At 39.3% G+C, this 17,584-nt stretch overlaps 1 protein-coding gene across 2 annotated transcripts in view; it reads right to left on the bottom strand.

The window, feature by feature from the left end:
• Nucleotides 1-17,584, bottom strand: part of uvssa (UV-stimulated scaffold protein A) — a 40,196-nt gene that overhangs the window by 22,385 nt on the left and 227 nt on the right. For both annotated transcript variants that reach the window (XM_026330867.1, XM_026330868.1), the window contains exons 2-8: nucleotides 16,961-17,072; nucleotides 16,308-16,461; nucleotides 15,859-16,035; nucleotides 14,936-15,056; nucleotides 14,043-14,561; nucleotides 10,922-11,031; nucleotides 10,574-10,702 (exon numbers count right to left, since the gene is read on the bottom strand). In XM_026330867.1, coding sequence (XP_026186652.1) covers nucleotides 10,574-10,702; nucleotides 10,922-11,031; nucleotides 14,043-14,561; nucleotides 14,936-15,056; nucleotides 15,859-16,035; nucleotides 16,308-16,461; nucleotides 16,961-17,070 — 1,320 coding nt within the window. In that variant the 5' untranslated portion in view covers nucleotides 17,071-17,072. The remainder of the gene's footprint in view (nucleotides 1-10,573; nucleotides 10,703-10,921; nucleotides 11,032-14,042; nucleotides 14,562-14,935; nucleotides 15,057-15,858; nucleotides 16,036-16,307; nucleotides 16,462-16,960; nucleotides 17,073-17,584) is intronic.

The raw sequence follows: 17,584 nt of genomic DNA, 5'->3' as shown, positions 1-17,584 counted from the left end.
TGTTTCAGGGTTGTGTGATCTCTTTGGCTTGGGGGATACAATGATTGTGTGTGTGTGTGTATGTGATGAGCTGCTATCAGCGCTAAGCAGAATTTATGGTTTTTAATTTCCTGGTGAGGTTGTTAGCCATTGGCTGGGCTACAATGCAGAACACAAGACTCCTATACACACAGGGGTCATTTCCAGAACACAAATGCATGTGTGTGTGTGCATATTGGTGGTAGCTGCTATGTCTTTAACAGCTGAAGACACACACACACACACACACACACACACACACACACACACACACACACACACACACACACACACACACACACACACACACACTCCAGCCTAGCAGCATAATAATCACAGTGATTAGCGTTATGGGGAGCAGTAAAACCTAATGTTAAACTAACCTCCTATTCCCAAATGCCTCTTTTTCATTAGTGTGTAATAACTCTCTGTGTGTGTGAGCGATAGAGGGCTGCTGTGTTCCTGCTGATAAAGCCCATTAAAATGTTAGAATTAGTTTACAAATGATGAGCCCGTAGATGATTATTAAAACATACCCACACACACACGCACACGCACACTTGCTCGCGCACACGCATGAACGCACGCACGCACGCACACACACACACACACACACACACACACAGATAACTGAACCATGGGATAGAGTCAGTAGACTGAGGCACAACTCTGTACACACCTCTTGATCCAGCACACAGAGACCAATTAAAACACTTCATATTACAATACTCTCTATTCAGTTAACCAGCAACTAAACAATTAAACCCAATTAGTACTCATTAATGCAGCCACAAAGACATGGTGCATGGTCTAAGAGAGAGAGACATTAAGCCTCATTCATCAAATTTACAAATAAAGATTTAATATTCACCTATAAATCCATGTGTGAAGTGGATTCCTTTAAATACCTTTGAGCAAATACAGCTCATTGCTGGCTATGTTCTTCCTTTGTCTGCCTAGTGTCAAAATAATGTAAACCCTTAAGAGAAAGATACATGACTTCCCAGATGACAAAGCCTTTACAAATTATTATAAAGCCTGATACAAAAGTATTTGGTTATTAGTGCATGACACTAATAACAGGTCACTTTCTGGTCATGCTTTAGCGTATATGGCCAATGTTGACCAAATACAATGTGACAACTGTGTCACTGGAAATTGACTATCTTATGGATTTGTGTTGCTGATCCAACAAAAGAAGCACAATAACGTCACCTTATGACTACTTTCTGACATTTGATGGAATAACATAATAACCCATGAATTCAGAAAATAATGAGTAGATTAGCAGACAAGGAAACAAATCGTCAATTGTAGCCACATTTGAAGCAAACAAGTTTAACAGCATCCAAAAGCAAAACTGTTTGTATGTTCTTCTTTGAAATGTGTGAAAATGTAAAACCGCAAAAGGCAGTGGGGCAAAATACCCTTGACTCAGATGAAACAGAGCTGTTATTACTATGAGGAAAAGAAGTTGCAAACAGTGAATGGAAGCTGTGAAATACTGAGGCTGGATCTCACTTATTTCTGAGAGAAAAGCTGACAAAATGCTGTTAAACAGAAGACTAACATTTTAAATACCATACCAAACTTTCTCCATTACTCCACTCTGCTGCTACACCTATTTATCCTCTCAGCGCAACAGATTCACACACAGCACACGTATACACAGACACATACATACAGATATAGTTTCTATAGGTTTTGTGCTTGTCTGCTTTAATCCTAGCTGGGTTATTTTGCTCTGATCAATGGTGTAAGACGAAGAAGTGATCACCCAGCTGTAGGAAAGTCCTGCCCTAACATCATCCCTTTTCCCCCCTCTTTCTGCCTCTTTGTCTCTAATTCACCTTAATTTAATCCTGATAGCATCGTGTGCTGTCGGCCAAGCTGGCAGAGCTGTACGTCTCACAGTAGAATTAGCTTTCTTCCAAAAACATTTTGCTGACGGGGAGCATGGCTAAAATATGGCCTCTATACCCCACTTGGGTGCACGAGGGGGCTGCTTTGCATTTTAACAGAGCTTTGGTTTATTCTCTGGGTCACACAGTGTGAGAAAATCACACAGTAATGCAGAGCTCCCCAGAGAAGATAAAAACTGCTTCTTTAACTGAAACTCAAGATTTACCAGACAAATTAGAAGTGATGGTTAAGGTAAAGCAGGGCCATGTGTCAAAGTAATAGGAAAAAGACAAAACAAATATTGGTAACTTTAACATTAAAAACGGGCCCAGATAGGAATAAAAACAGTTCCTGAAAAGAGCAGTATAAATAAAAAAGTTGTTTAGGTAAAGCAGGGCTATGCGTTACTGTAATGGCAATGCTTACTCAAAGATAAACTACAGGGGCTTCCTAAAGGGAAAATAGAGAAGAAAGAAAAATAAGTAGTTCTTAACAACCAAATAAAGAAGAGATCTGTTTGCTGAAGTCAGGGAATACACTTCTTGGGCAATAATACATGTACAGTGAGTAGTGCATCGACAACTATTTCCATCAAACCAGAACCAGTGGTTTCCCTGGGTGATATATTTAATTAGTATGTTTTGTACAACTCACGGTCTGAAACCCAAATACTGCATTTATCACCATATAAACAACAGGAAATCCTGACATTTAACAGGCTAGAAGCAGCTTGATTCTTTGCATATTTCCTCAAATCTGCTGATTGATTGAATTTTCTATTGCTTGACCAAATAACTAATCATGTGAGTATTGTTTTTAAATCTAAGTGACACGTCATCATCCATGGTAAAGACAACAGTATGCTTCACAGTGACCAGTTTGTATGACATGTTGCCCGACCTTTGTTTTCTTATATCCAGAAGTTCTGTTTTGTACAGACAGAATACAGTGTTGAGTGAACAGGGTCCTGCAGTGGGAATGAGAGGACAGAATATGTTTCCATAAACAAAAAACAGTGTGAATATTACTGTATACGCATACACCAGTACATGATCAGCAACACCGGTGAGTGGGGATGGCCATGAAAGCTCAATAATTCTTAAGTCCAAATAGAAATTTGCTTGCAACTGAGATAAGATAAACATTATTGATCCCAGAAGGGGGAATTAAAGTGTCAGAGCAGCAGCAAAGAAGTTACAAACAGAGGGTATGTACTGTGTTCATTACACTATCAACAAAGAAATTGTTATGCAAATGTTTGTTAAATTGAGAGAAACAATCAACTAAAAGATGTCTTTGAATTCCTGTCAGTCTTTATCTTGCTTACTTACTGATCTAATATAACATAACATACTGAAGGCTACTGTATATTATTCTTTTTTCTAGTGCTACTTGAATCATTTGTTTTAGGGTCTTTGAATACGACTAAAACTGACACTGCTAAATGTGCTGCTTTTTGCCCACTGATTGTCAACAGCAGGTCTTAAATCTCAGCTGTGTTCAATTCTTCGTTTTGCTGATTGGTAACATTTTTGTGAATTTAACATGTCCACAAACTGAAACAAAACCTGCTCATTAACAGATGGTATCCAACTGGCTGAAACCAGAGATTTATGACAACTTTGTGCCGTTAAGAAAGTTCAGTGAATCTGACGTGGAACCCTTGTTCGATCAAAACCTGGAGAAGAAGCTAAGAGGGTTTTTGGATAGGAATATGAGAATGTTGAGGCCCATTGCCCAGCACACAAAGTCAGTGCCATAAAGAAACGACTCTCCCAGTGTAATGTAGAAGAACCAACATGTTTGGAATGAGCTGCACTGCCAACAAAGGCCCAAGTTCTGTTGACATCACTAGTGTTCTTTTATAGGTAAATAGGAGTGGAAGCTAATAAAGCTGCACATTAATAGCCATTCATTTAAAATATTATGTTCAGTAATCAGTACAGTAATATGGTGTAATGTACATACTTCTGATCATATTATGTGTTTCAGGAGGTGGAGTGGAGAAACTGACAACTAGGTTAAAAAAAAAAAAAAATCAATGTCTGAACAGGTTTAGAAACTAAAGTATGTTGCCGTTTCCACAGGTGTCTTGCTTATTCAGCTTCTATAGCATCTAAACCTCTCTTCTCCTCTCCTCTCCCTTAAATAACACTCCTATCCTTTATAAAAATGATGTGAGTGCGCTGCCTCGGACAACTGCTCCCCTGACTTCATTTGTCTCTTGGCAAGTTTGATGGCGCTGCGTTTAAAAACCCATTCAATCTTATAAACCAAAAATTAAATGTAGTCGACTGTGATGGGCACTCAGTGCATCTGCTATTTATATGCTAATGTACACTCAGCCTGCCAAGGTCTGGCAAATTATTACTGCACAGCCATAAGTCAGGTGTATGGCAAGAGAGGGGAGGGGCAGGTTAACCATCACACACTCGCTTGAAGAGAACAGGAGTGAAGGGAGGAAGAAGTGAAAGCACAGAGGGAAGTGAGGAAGGAGGAGAGGAGAGAATAAGGAGGTGAGCAAGCCTTTTGAGATCTCTCCATTGTCTGCCCTGACAAGTTAATAAAGCTCTAAACCTGCCAACACACTCATACACACACACGGCAACTCGATTATTTCATTCTACATTTAGAGCTGAAATGGAAAATGTCTTTTGGGAATACTGAGTGCCTCTAATGCCACCATTATCACAAGACATTTCCCTTAAGAGAGAGCAAGTCAGAAACAATTAGCTTAATGAACATATTATACCCTAATGTATTTATAAACACACAGTCATCTCCCTGAGAATATTACACATTAATTACACTTGCACAGATATAAGAAGTTAAGGTGTAACTGACGATGGACACTATATGGCTACAGCATGATCTTCTATGCACTACATTTTTTTAAATTAAATATAAGGTCTATGAGCAATATTTGATGAGCATATAGGTTATGAGCAAATAATATATGAGCATATAGGTCTATGAGCCTTCACCATCAACTAATTTCATTTAAAGCACCCACTGAAAACTAACATACAAAATAAATCAAATCCAGTTATACAATAAAAAGTCAAATGCAATACTTTGGCATTGGTGTGTGTGTGTGTGTGTGTGTGTGTGTTATTATATAGAATTATATATAGCATTATATATAATGCTTTTTATATTGATAATAATTTTGGCTTTTCTTTTTAATAATTGGATGCTTTGCTTTTCATTGTGACATGAATTTTTCATGCCACATTGAAATATATAGAGTGAATAGTTGTCCAGTAGAGGGCAACATAAACCTGCCAACACATAAATCCCAGTACTGTCATTAGTTTTTAACACAACAGTGGTTGAGGTAAAGGTAAAACTGAACGTGCCCACCTGCTAGTCATTGACAATTGTTGATTTAAAACCAAATCCACAAACAATACAAAAAAACAGGGGTGGAGTGGGAGGTGTAATATCATATACTTCCTCCACACAATCTGTTATTTTTACTTTTCCACTTAATTCTGACACAGTAGATAAAATACAAATAATGTATTTTATTTCAGATTTGGTTTAATTTTGATCATTAAAAATCTTCCATAGATTGACACAGCATCTTACATCTCTATTATCACCTTGCACTCCAATTCATTACTACCTAGAAAAGGTCCCATGGGATCCCAGACTAATGAGAAAAAAGCTGTCCACTCCCCCCTTTCTCCATCCTCTCCTCCACTGCTTTACCCCATTATACGTCTCCACTCCCAGTCCTCCCAAACACACACGCATAGACGCACCCTTTGTCTCTGGGGAGCAGTCAGCTTATATGATGTATAAGGTGACATCTTTATTTCACTAACCTAGCCTGGCAGGTCTATTAGCCAGCCTGGAGCTTCCTAAACCTTTCCCTGTCAACGAGCTTATTCTCTGCTGTCTAGTTCACTACCCCCTCCAAGCTTGTCTCAATCTGTGATCAAAACTGTCATTATCATACATTCTTGCATAATGCCATAGTCAAATTAAAAAGTGCTATTTTTAATTTTACCAGGGATTCCTGAAAGATCTGTCACATACCTAGAAAGTCCTAAAAAGGTGCAGAAAGCCTTCAAAAACCCTCAGGGTTTCATGGAGCTCATGGGCCTGTTAGCCTTTGTGGTCAGTGATATCAAACTGGTCCAGAGATCTAAAAGATAACCAGCAAATTCTACCCTACACACACAGACCCAGTGGATCCATCGGATCCAATTTGGATCCAATTTCTCCTTTCAGAAATCCCTGATGGAACCAGGCTCTGTCCACACTGATGTAGTATTTATTAGATGTGACTCAGACAGCATGTCAGTATTTTGAGCTCATCCACTTATGTTAGTGTCATGATAAAACTGGAGTGGTTCATTTTTTAAAATATATTGGTTCTAAACCACTGGTCTACAAATTAAACTTGAAATACAAGGCAACACAAAGACATATTAGAAAAAATTAGAAAGTTCAGTCAAGCCTCGGGCTATCATCTGCATCATTTTCACACAACATTTAATTAAACCTGTTAAACAGTTAAAGATATTCTAGCAGTAAACCTCCATTTAAAAAAGGGTTTTTAGTGTGGATTGATCCATTTTTAGGGCAAGGTCTGTCACTCATTGGACGCAAGACTACAACATAAACTTAAGGATTCATTTTCTACTCGAGACCCAGAGGCAGTAAAGTAGCCCCGCATCATGATGCTTCCTCCACACTACTTCACCACTGAGATGATGTTTTCATGTGAGTATCCAGTGTCCCTTTTATCCCCATATTCACTCTTGCTCTGTAATTAGCATGAGACACAAATACTCAATAGAAAGATTATTCTTTGCAGGCAATAACTTACAAATACATTCTTGTGAAGTATATTTAGTGTTCGTAAGCACCTTTTACTCCACCCCTATTGTCAACAATTCTTTACTCCCCACAATTTTAATTGTTTTATCCACTACCTCTATATCCACACTTCCTTTCTTTACTTGATTAATGAAAGAATAACTGAACGACCAATTTGCCAAAGAGCAATAAACACAACACTAAGGCTCCCTATGAACATGATGTATAATGAGAATATAAGAGAGAAATACAGGTGGAAAGAGCAAGACAAAAACATATAGTGTGAAACAGAGAGAGAGAAAGACAGAGGCATTCAGAAAATGAATGTACAAATGAAAAGGAGGGAATGTTAGAGGAGAGAAATAGAAGGATAGTCTTTCTTTGTTTATCTCCAGTGAGAAATAGGCGGCCACATCCATTGTGCTGTGATAAGATGGGTTATCAGCAGTAAACAAGGCCTGGGCCTGTATGAATGGAACCTAGAGTGACTGACTACACTCTTGAAAACAGATATGTTCAAATAAGTCTGCATGTCTTGTCCTTTCCTAAACACAGCCCATGTTTTCAGTTAGCAGCACTCAATGAATGCACATAGGATTCTACTGTCATAGCTCTCACTGAAAACTCCCTTCAAACATATTCACTACTTCAAAAAGTACAAAAAGGTACTGCAAAAGCTGCCAAAAAAAAAAAAACAACATAACATTAAGGAGCTCAATATCTGCAAGACCTGTGCAAGACACAACATAAAAATCACAAGACTGACCAAATTTCCTCTGCAGAGGAAGATAATGAAATATGGCTGAAAGCTTACAAAAAAGATATTTGTTGGAGAAATACTATTTCCACATTCAAAGACATAAACTCTCCAAATAACCTACCCTCACATCATCACAATAACGTCCATTACTCCTCCATTCAAACTCTATATTAAACTGCTGAAATTATATTCCAAACAACGTTGGCCGTAAGAAAGTGGTGATTAGAGTGGCTGCCCACACTACAGCTAGTTGAAACAGACCATGTTTTTATAAGACAACTTGTACTTTTTGAATAGGCATAACAGTGACTTGGTCACAGGGTGGTTCTGATCTGTTTTAGTATTCTGCATTATGCAGGGCAAAATAATTTGTAATTGTAAATTAGCCACAAGCTTGAAGACTTTGGTTATATGTCTCAGCCTCACTCTAGACTATGTCCACAGGCATCATTATCAGACAGGCTGAAGGAAAAGCAAAGAGCAGCATGTTTTGCTAAGTCTTCTATGAAAACAGTGTGGCCTTATTTACCCTACAACTTTAGCAACACACAACCAGCAGTGTCAGTAGTTGCTGAGCAATGTGTCAGTCTCCATGACTTCAAGGATCTACAATGACCAGAGTTTTTTTGGAAAGAAAATGAATTTCTCTTACAAATGACATCTGTTTTCACAGTTCCTATTAAGGCACAACCATCACTTAGAGCTATGGCTTAGATGGACTGGTCAGATTGTGTCCTTCTACTCCAGGCCTCTGACATGTTCACTATGTATAGCAAAGCAAGAAAGTGAAGGTCTTAGTGCAAGTTAGCAGATCTATTTAGCTACTTCTACCATCTATGAGACTGGAGCTTGTCAAACCACCGTGATGTATCTGAGTCCAGGAGATACTTGAAACTTTATGTACTGTAGATGCTTCTTCACTCCACCCTCCTTCGGTCTTACTAATTCAGTAAACAAGCCTATCTATCTGCCTCCATAACACTCCTCTCTTCTCTCCCCAGCTCCCCTGTTATGGGAGACTATATTGTGAGGCCCGCTGAGAGAGAAACCAATCGTGTGGTGTGTCAACGGCCCGATAGAGAAGGACCCAGTAATGGAAGGCCTTTTAAGGCTAAAAAGGAAAAGCTAATTATGATAAAGGGGCTGTAAGTTGTGTGGTTATCGCAGTGCTGGGCCCGCTGGTGCAGCAGACTGGTCCCTGACAGTGATAACCAAGCTGAGCAAGAAGCCCAGTGCTCTGTCACTGTCACTCTGCCACTCTGTTCAACTAAAGATGGATTCACATGCTCCAACTTTTATGTATTTTTTTCTTTCAAACACATAAAGCACTTTGCTTTCATTGGTCCTGAAACTGCAGCCTTCCAGTGATTTCTCTGGGATTATTTTCTTTGCTTTTTTTTTTATGTAACGTTTGCAGCAGACATGCCATCTCTAAAACACAACAAGACATTTAACACCACCACTTAAACGTACTTTTGACTGAACATCTTTATGACACAGAGTTCGAAACATCACATCTGGTTATAGACGCTTCAAATTTGTGCCACCTCAAACAACAGTCGAATGATGATGCTGTGCGAGATACAGAGGCACCCAGATAGACATATCAGCTGTCAAGCCATGGGGCACATTAGTGGTAGTGAAGTGAATGAATGCGTACATCCTCCACCTTGCTCCCCAATTTCTTCTCACTGTCTCTGATGCATTATGCATTATGGCTGTGCCTTGCTATCTCACCTCTCCAAAATGTCTTTACTATTATAATATTTCCATCCTCTCTCACTCTCTTTCTATTATGATCCTTCCCTCTCAGAGCCCAAGTGAATGCATGAATGAACAGAGACATTTAGAGTGGAAAACAGGAAGAGGACACTTTTCAGAACCATGCAAACTATCATAGAACATCAGTGCTGCAGTGTTTCAATGAGTCTGAGGTGCATAGTATATAATAAAGAGTATGCAATAAACCTGCAAAGGGATTTGGTCATTTAACCTTCTAGCATAATGCATTTTACTTATGTTATAAGAAGAAAGCAAACAAAGATCATTATTTGTTACTTATTTATATTTGATCATCTCAGACCTAATATTGCTGAAATTTGAATTGGGGTATATTTCAACATATGTCTTATGGCAGCTCAGTAATAGTCTTACGTGCACTTTGATTTTTACAGTTTAAAGGCTGCAGGACTGATTCCCCTCAAGCAGCAAACATCATGGCTGAGTGTTGGAAAGCTTGTGAAGCTGCAGTTCTTTCAGTGGCCACAAACAGTCGAGATGAAAACTATACCCTACTGGGACTACTGTAGAACTCCTATTGAAACTTCTTTTTTGATGGTCATTTGCACCAGCTCCTTTTGCTATAGTTGATTCTTCTTTTTATTTGTTGGGATGTTGTTTATACATATGTTTTTATAAAAAATGTGGGTCATTCAAGATTTGGATTTGAAGGCCAGTATGTATCCAGTAGACTGGATACACGTATGGGGCAGACATTAGCAGTCTGCATTGTTTTAAATCACTAAATGACAGCGCTGTCACGATATGCTGACTTGAAAAACTTGCAATAAAAAACAGAGCTAAGTATTTTTTCCCCAAATGGAAATCAAATTAAATTGTAATTGTGATGGACTGAAGAGGTTAAGTAAATAGGAACCCCAAAGTCTGTTGTATTAGAGTATGTGCATGTGTAACATCTGTACCTAGTGTTGTAGTTTATTGTTCCACCTCTGATTTGCAGTTTAATGCTGCCATCTAATGGCCACATTGCATACTACAACGCCAACTTATTCACGGGTAACAGTTGTATAGACTTAAAGTTAATCTGTGTTAGTGCTACTAGGTGTTGATTTGACTATCAGCCATGAGTGATTTTCCTCCAGGATGGACTGCTGGATGTCTAATACAGAACTAATATAACAATTAGAATCTCCAAACAAATGCGAGCAGGAATCTTATCCCCCCTGTGTCATATGCTGTGGAGGTATATGCCCAAGAGGGTGACTTGATGTACCTTGGAGCAGATCAGCTAAGAGTTAGAATGTAACACTGTATGTAACTCACCACTCTGCGGACTCTGGTCTTATAGGCAATGTGAAGCTCTTTGTGTTTCTGCAGAGCAGCTTCTAAGGATCTCTTCAAATCCAGCGCTCTCCTCAAAAGCTGCTGCTCAGCACCCGCCTTTGTGAAAACCTAAACAAACATATACACACATAATTTTGGCACATCTATGGCTTTCCACAACAGCCAATGAGAAATAAGATGCATTGAAAAACAGAGTTTGCACACTGCAGATGGTTTAGCATCCCAGCATTTATTTGCACCATATAAAACAGTACATTAATAGAACATGGAGTGGTATGTTCATGTCAGTCTTTTCAATGAGACTCTGTATTGTTTGTCCATACTAACTTGAACCCAGCCCTGCACAGCTGGCAGATGTTTGGTTGTTATCAGTCTATAGAGGTCTATCACCGTGGAAACCACTGCCTCATTATCCTCTGTCTCCTCCACATGAAGACCTGAAAGAAAAGAAAAAGAAAGGGAATAAAATCAAAAGATCCTTTTACTGATATGGAGAAAGTATTGCTAGCAAATCAAATATGCTATAATATTTACACACCCAGCTAACACTTTATTAATGGCTTTTTCACAATAACAGGTAGGAACTCTTTTGGGCTATACAATAATATTGGGTTAGACAATTTGACTTAACTATTGTGTTATGTTGAAAGATACAGATCTCATCTCAAGCACTGACATCAAAAACTGAAAATGACAAGCTTCACAAAAGGTAGGATTTGTGGTATTACAGCATCAGTAACATTGTTATATGTGGGTACACTTGATTGACTCTCCAGAAATTTGGCCGAATTTATTAGCCAACCTAAAGTTTGACAATCCAGAGTGGGGCCCGGGATGCAGCTTGATACTGTGGCCCCTCTGAAAAAGAAGTTAGTGAATCAGAGGAGATTAGCCCCATGGTATAATTTACATATTCGTACCTTAAAGCAGGCATCACGAAGGCTGGAAAGGAAGTGGCGTTCCACAAATTTAGAGGAATTTTATCTAGCCTGGAAAAACAGTCTACTAACATATAAAAAAGCTCTCCGTAAAGCCAAAACTGCATACTATTCATCACTAATAGAGGAAATTAAGAACAATCCCAGGTTTCTTTTCAGCACTGTAGCCAGGCTGACAAAAAGTCACAGCTCTGTTGAGCCCAGTGTTCCCTTTGCTCTCAGCAGTGATGACTTTATGAGTTCCTTTACAAATAAAATCACAACTATTAGAGATAAAATTCATCAGATGCTTCCTATATCTGCCATAAATGAATCTTCTACTACAGTAGATCTTGACTCATCTGTAAGACCTCAGTTATGTTTAGACTGCTTCTCTCCCATAGATCTCTCTGAATTCACATCAGTAGTTGCTTCATCTAAATCATCAACGTGTCTCTTAGACCCCATTCTGACTAGACTGCTTAAAGACACCCTGCCATTAATGAACTCATCTTTATTAGATTTAGTAAATGTATATCTAGTATCAGGTTACATACCACAGGTTTTTAAGACTGCAGTAATCCAACCCTTACTCAAAAAGCCTAGCCTTGATCCAGGAGTCTTGGCTAATTATAGACCAATATCCAACCTACCATTTATTTCTAAAATCCTTGAAAAAGCTCTTGCTAAGCAGCTATCAGACCACTTACACAGGAATGAACTATTTGAAGATTTCCAATCAGGTTTAGAGCACATCATAGTACAGAAACAGCACTGTTAAAAGTCACCAAAGAGCTTAGCCTCAGATAATGGACTTGTTTCTATACTTGTCCTCCTAGACCTTAGTGCTGCATTCGACACCATTGACCACAACATCTTATTACAGAGACTGGAGCAAGTGACTGGTATCAGAGGAACAGCATTAAAATGGTTCCAATCCTATTTATTGGACAGATTCCAGTTCAATCATGTCCATGATGAACCTTCCACACACACAAAAGTTAGTTATGGAGTTCCACAAGGCTCTGTGCTAGGACCGATTCTGTTCACCCTGTACATCCTTCCTTTAGGATATGTCATTAGGAAGCACTCTATTAATTACCACTGCTATGCAGATGACACTCAGCTGTATCTATCTATTAAACCTGTTAACACAAACCAGTTAACCAGACTTCAAGCGTGTCTAACTGACATAAAGGCCTGGATGACCAGTAAGTTTTTACTTTTAAATTCAGAGAAAACAGAAGTTATTGCATTTGGGCCTAAAAACCTCAGAAATAACTTTTCTAAAATTATAGCTACTTTAGATGGCACAGCCCTGGCCTCCAGCACTACTGTGAAAAACCTTGGAGTTATTTTTGACCAGGACATATCCTTTAACTCACACATAAAACAAATCTCTAGAACTGCCTTCTTTCACCTGTGCAACATTGCCAAAATTAGGAACATCCTGTCTCAAAATGATGCAGAAAAACTAGTCCATGCATTTGTTACCTCAAGGCTAGATTACTGTAACTCATTACTATCTGGATGTCCCAGTATCTCCATAAAAAGCCTCCAGTTAATCCAGAATGCTGCAGCCAGAGTCCTGACAGGAACTAGCAGGAGAGATCATATTTCTCCTATATTAGCTTCTCTTCATTGGCTCCCTGTAAAATACAGAATAGAATTTAAAATTCTTCTTCTCACATACAAATCCCTTCATGATCAAGCTCCTTCATACCTTAAAGACCTCATAGTACCATATTATCCCAATAGACCACTTCACTCTCAGAGTGCAGGTCTACCTGTGATTCCCAGAGTTTCCAAAAGCAGAATGGGAGGCAGAGCCTTTAGCTATCAAGCTCCTCTCCTGTGGAACCAGCTCCCAGTCTGGGTTCAGGAGGCAGACACTCTCTGCACTTTTAATGCTAGACTTAAAACCTTCCTCTTTAACAAAGCGCATAGTTAGGGCTGGCTTCAGGTAACCCTGAACAATCCCTTAGTTATGCTGCTATAGGCCTAGACTGCCCAAGGACCATCGGTGCACCGTGCTCCCCTAACCCTCCCCTCCACTCCCTTCCCCTCTCTTCCACTCCTCCCCGCTCACATGTATATTCCACCACTGAATGTCACTAACTTTGTGCTCTCTCTCTCTGTTCTCACTCTCTGTACCTTCTGCAGGTGTCCCTGGTCCTGGAGCTGTATATTGCTGATGTGCAGTTACTGGCCCCACCAACCTGCAGTGTCTATTTGTTGTTTATTGTTGCTGTTCTTTTCTCTCTCTCCTCTATCCACTCACCCCAACCGGTCGAGGCAGATGGCCGCCCAAACTGAGTTTGGTTCTGCTGGAGGTTTTTTCTTCCATTAAAGGGAGTTTTTCCTCTCCACTGTCGCCAAGTGCTTGCTCATAAGGGATTTGTTGGGTTTTTTGTTTTTGTAAAGTGCCTTGAGATGATTTGTATTGTGATTTTGCGCTATACAAATAAAACTGAATTGAATTGAATTGAATAAACTGGTATTTCAATGAACTACACAGAAGTTGTACCCACCAGGAATGAGGTCCAGGTCCAGACTGTAGGAATGAGAGACGAGCCCAGAATTCCGAATAAACAAGTCTTCATCACAAGGTTCCGCTTCCTCCTCCTCTTCATTACTTCCCTCCTCTTCTTGCCCATCTTTCACCTTCTCCTCATTCCAATGCTTTGTCTTCTCAGCCTCCCTCTCCTCATCTTCAGACCTTGTCTCTTTTTTTCCCTTCCCTTTTTTCACTTCACTTATTTTTCTGTTCTTCTTTGTCTCTATTCTATCTTGTTCTTTCTTTTTCCTCTCACTGCTTTTCTTTTCATTCCTGCTCTCCTCTCTGTCTTGTTTCTTTCCTTGTTTGCTATCATCCTTCACATCTTTGCTACAGCAGGGCTGGTCATCATCTGACGGACATTCATTGGCTGGTTGGAAGTCTGAAGGGCTGCTATTGACTGGAGGGAAATCTGTGAAGCCATAGTCAGGAAGCAGCAGCCTCATACAGGATTCCATCTCTTTCAGCGTTGCCTCTATTTCTTGGTACAACTCTGACAAAGAAATAATACTTTAACAAATGCTGTAACTGTTCAATATGTCTTCAGCCACTTCATGGCCAGTTCTCCTTCTGATTTTTAGTGTAAGGTCTATGCAAGTTATTTTGCTCTACATCTATTAATATTAATTTGAACTAATATGACATTAGCCTGAAACATTTCTAGAATACAATTAAATTAACATTATATAACTTTAAAATCATAAACACAAAACCACTTCAATCTTATTTCTACACAGGAACACTTGGGATTTTAAGAAGTGGTTTCAATGCTAATCAGAGGCAAAATTTATATATTCCCTTTAAATTATTATTAAAAAGTAAATTATTATCATCACTAGTAGTGTTGGTGAATGATGTGGTGTTTACCCTCCATGTCTTTGGTGGCTGCCTCCACTCGCTCTTTGTAGATCCTTTCCATTTTCCTCCGTCTCTCCTGCTCCCGCCTTCTCTCTGCTACTGTCCTGGCCTCAGCATCCAGGAAGTCCACCTGACAACAATGACACTTCAGATCACTCACATGTACATTACAACATGGGACATATCAATAAACAAAGGAAACACTGTCAGTATAAACACCCAGCATTACCTTCAACTGCAAGAGGACTAATCATATGTAAACATACCTAGATGTCTGATCAAGACAACTGATGCAGTTGAAAAGTATACATTTATGTCCTGTTATTGTCAGACCTCTGTACTTGCACTTTTTTGGGCTGCTTTAAGCAATATTTTTGTAGTAACAATGGATTAAATTACCAGATGTAAAGTAGTCACTCTTAATTACGAGCCAGCAGATAACTGTTTAGACAACTCCACAGTTGCCATCATTCCTACAGGGTGTGCACTTGGTATAGCCTGGTGAGCATAGCAGTGCATGTAGCAATTAACGAGCCAGATATTCAGCAGGAAGACACAAATACAATCCCAAACAAATGATCATTTCACTCCATGCCTGCTGCATGTGGTAGCTGTCTACAATTTGAACACTTTTGAGAAAAACTGTTAAGCTAGTGAAAGAGAAAAGGCTCAGATGCAAACATCCATCGTGAAACCTTTAGATCAATGTCAAAACACTAGCCAGGTCAGTAGCACCCCTTCTCACCAAGGCCAAGAGAAACCATTTTTAAATTGTATTACTGTAGTCATAGCCAGCATGAAGCTACTGTGCAGTTTGTCAAGGAACCATTAACGAAAAACAATACTAGCATCTGAGGTTTAGTGTTTAGTGGATTAACTGTACATAACGTGGTGAGTGAAAGCAAGTTATAGTCTCAGGCCCTATCTCTTACCTTCTTAACCTGTTTGAGAAAGTGGTAACCCAGGGCCAGTTTCTTATAAGCTGTCCCATAAGAGGCCTGCCATGACTGGACAGTCTGTATGGCCAGTGACCTCAGTTTCCGGGCTACTTCTTTAGGAGGAGGGAGGGGCTGTTCTGAGTCAGTCTCTACCGTCAATTCCAAGAACCCCTGCAAGAGAGAGGGAAGGAAAAGTACTAGGTGAGTTGAGAGAAGGACAACACCATTTCTGTAGTGCCAGAATAATTTTAGTCTCTCAAGGCTCCACAACCTATTTACAATCTGCAATTAAATGACTGTAGAAACAAAACAAGAATAAACCAGAATAAGACCCCATGCAGAGTATGATGAGCTGACAGTTGTACTGGCATGAAAACAATACAATGACTATGATTGTCTAGTGTGGATAAATTCCTTCAGAGGACAAATTTCTAGTCACTTACCTGGAAGTTGTCAACCAGGAGCATCCTGAAATGATGAGACCTGGAGAAGAGCTCACTGGCTATCTGGAAGGCTGACAGTCGGACCTCGGCGTGTTCCTGACTGAGCTGGGACATCACTGAATGATAGACATGGTCTATACAGTCATTAGAGACTCTGTGAGGAGCAGACAGTGAGCAGTGATCAGCCCCATAACTGGTTTTATACTGACCGATTTATTAAGCAAATTGAAGATTTCAACAACAGCATCACGCTTGTTGCAAAAATTAGTTATGGTGATTTATTATTACTGTATAATACAGAAGATGGGACGCATCTTAGTATGGGATGTCTATCATAGTGTTCATCACGATTTAAATCAATAACTGCAATATTTTCCCTCACATGAGTCCAGATAACACTTGCATGAACGTTTAAATATTGATCAGATCCGTATTCTTACAATTCTGTGAAATCTAGTGACCTAAGGTGGTTTCATATTCTTCCCCAACCCATGGTCCTTTTGCAAACAAATGGTCACAGACAGGAATATTCTGTGCTAAAAATGCACATTTCCCATGAGTGCACAACTCATAAGTACCCATAAACTCACATTTTACTTGGCAACTAGTATTGGGTTGGACAAAAAAAAAAAAAAACTGGGCAGGTCACATACTTGCAGATCTTCTTGATTTCCTTCATCTTGTCCTGGTTGAGCTGTGGCTGTCCTGATGTGGTCAGCTCCTCCACCAGCTCTGACAGCCGGTCCCTCTGAGACAACTCCATCACTATTCATCAACATGTCAGGTATATAATGATGACTAAAACGAGCCTAAAGTGAAGATCTCCAGAAAAACGACTTTACTGAAGAGATAAAAATGTGACTACTAAATAAATATTCAAACAGCCTTATGGAGGCAGCTTAATGATAGTCATGGTTGAAAGTAGGATCAAACCGCAAAACAGTAAGATAACCATTCCCCTTTGGTTACTGAAGGCTGATCTGTTTACGCAGAGATGAGATTATGTAGCTATAAAATGTGTCTGCCATGGTAAAGTTAGACAATTTCAATGTTAATTCCTTTTAATCCAACTACAATATATTGGAACAGCTATATGAGGTTGTGCATGTCACAGTTAGCGTAAAACACTTCCTGTTTTTACAGCCTGATTAAAAATATTAAATTAAAAAAATTTAAATAATTAACTATTATTAGCGACACAGTCAAGACACATCTGAACTATCAGCATGGGTCATTTCCACTGACTGCTACATGACCCTAGACCCTAGGGTAGAACT

The sequence above is a fragment of the Mastacembelus armatus genome, chromosome 10 (assembly GCF_900324485.2).
Source record: "Mastacembelus armatus chromosome 10, fMasArm1.2, whole genome shotgun sequence".
Taxonomy (NCBI): domain Eukaryota; kingdom Metazoa; phylum Chordata; class Actinopteri; order Synbranchiformes; family Mastacembelidae; genus Mastacembelus; species Mastacembelus armatus.
Note: the sequence above shows the minus strand (reverse complement) of the source record. Positions and strands in the feature narration are given on the sequence as shown.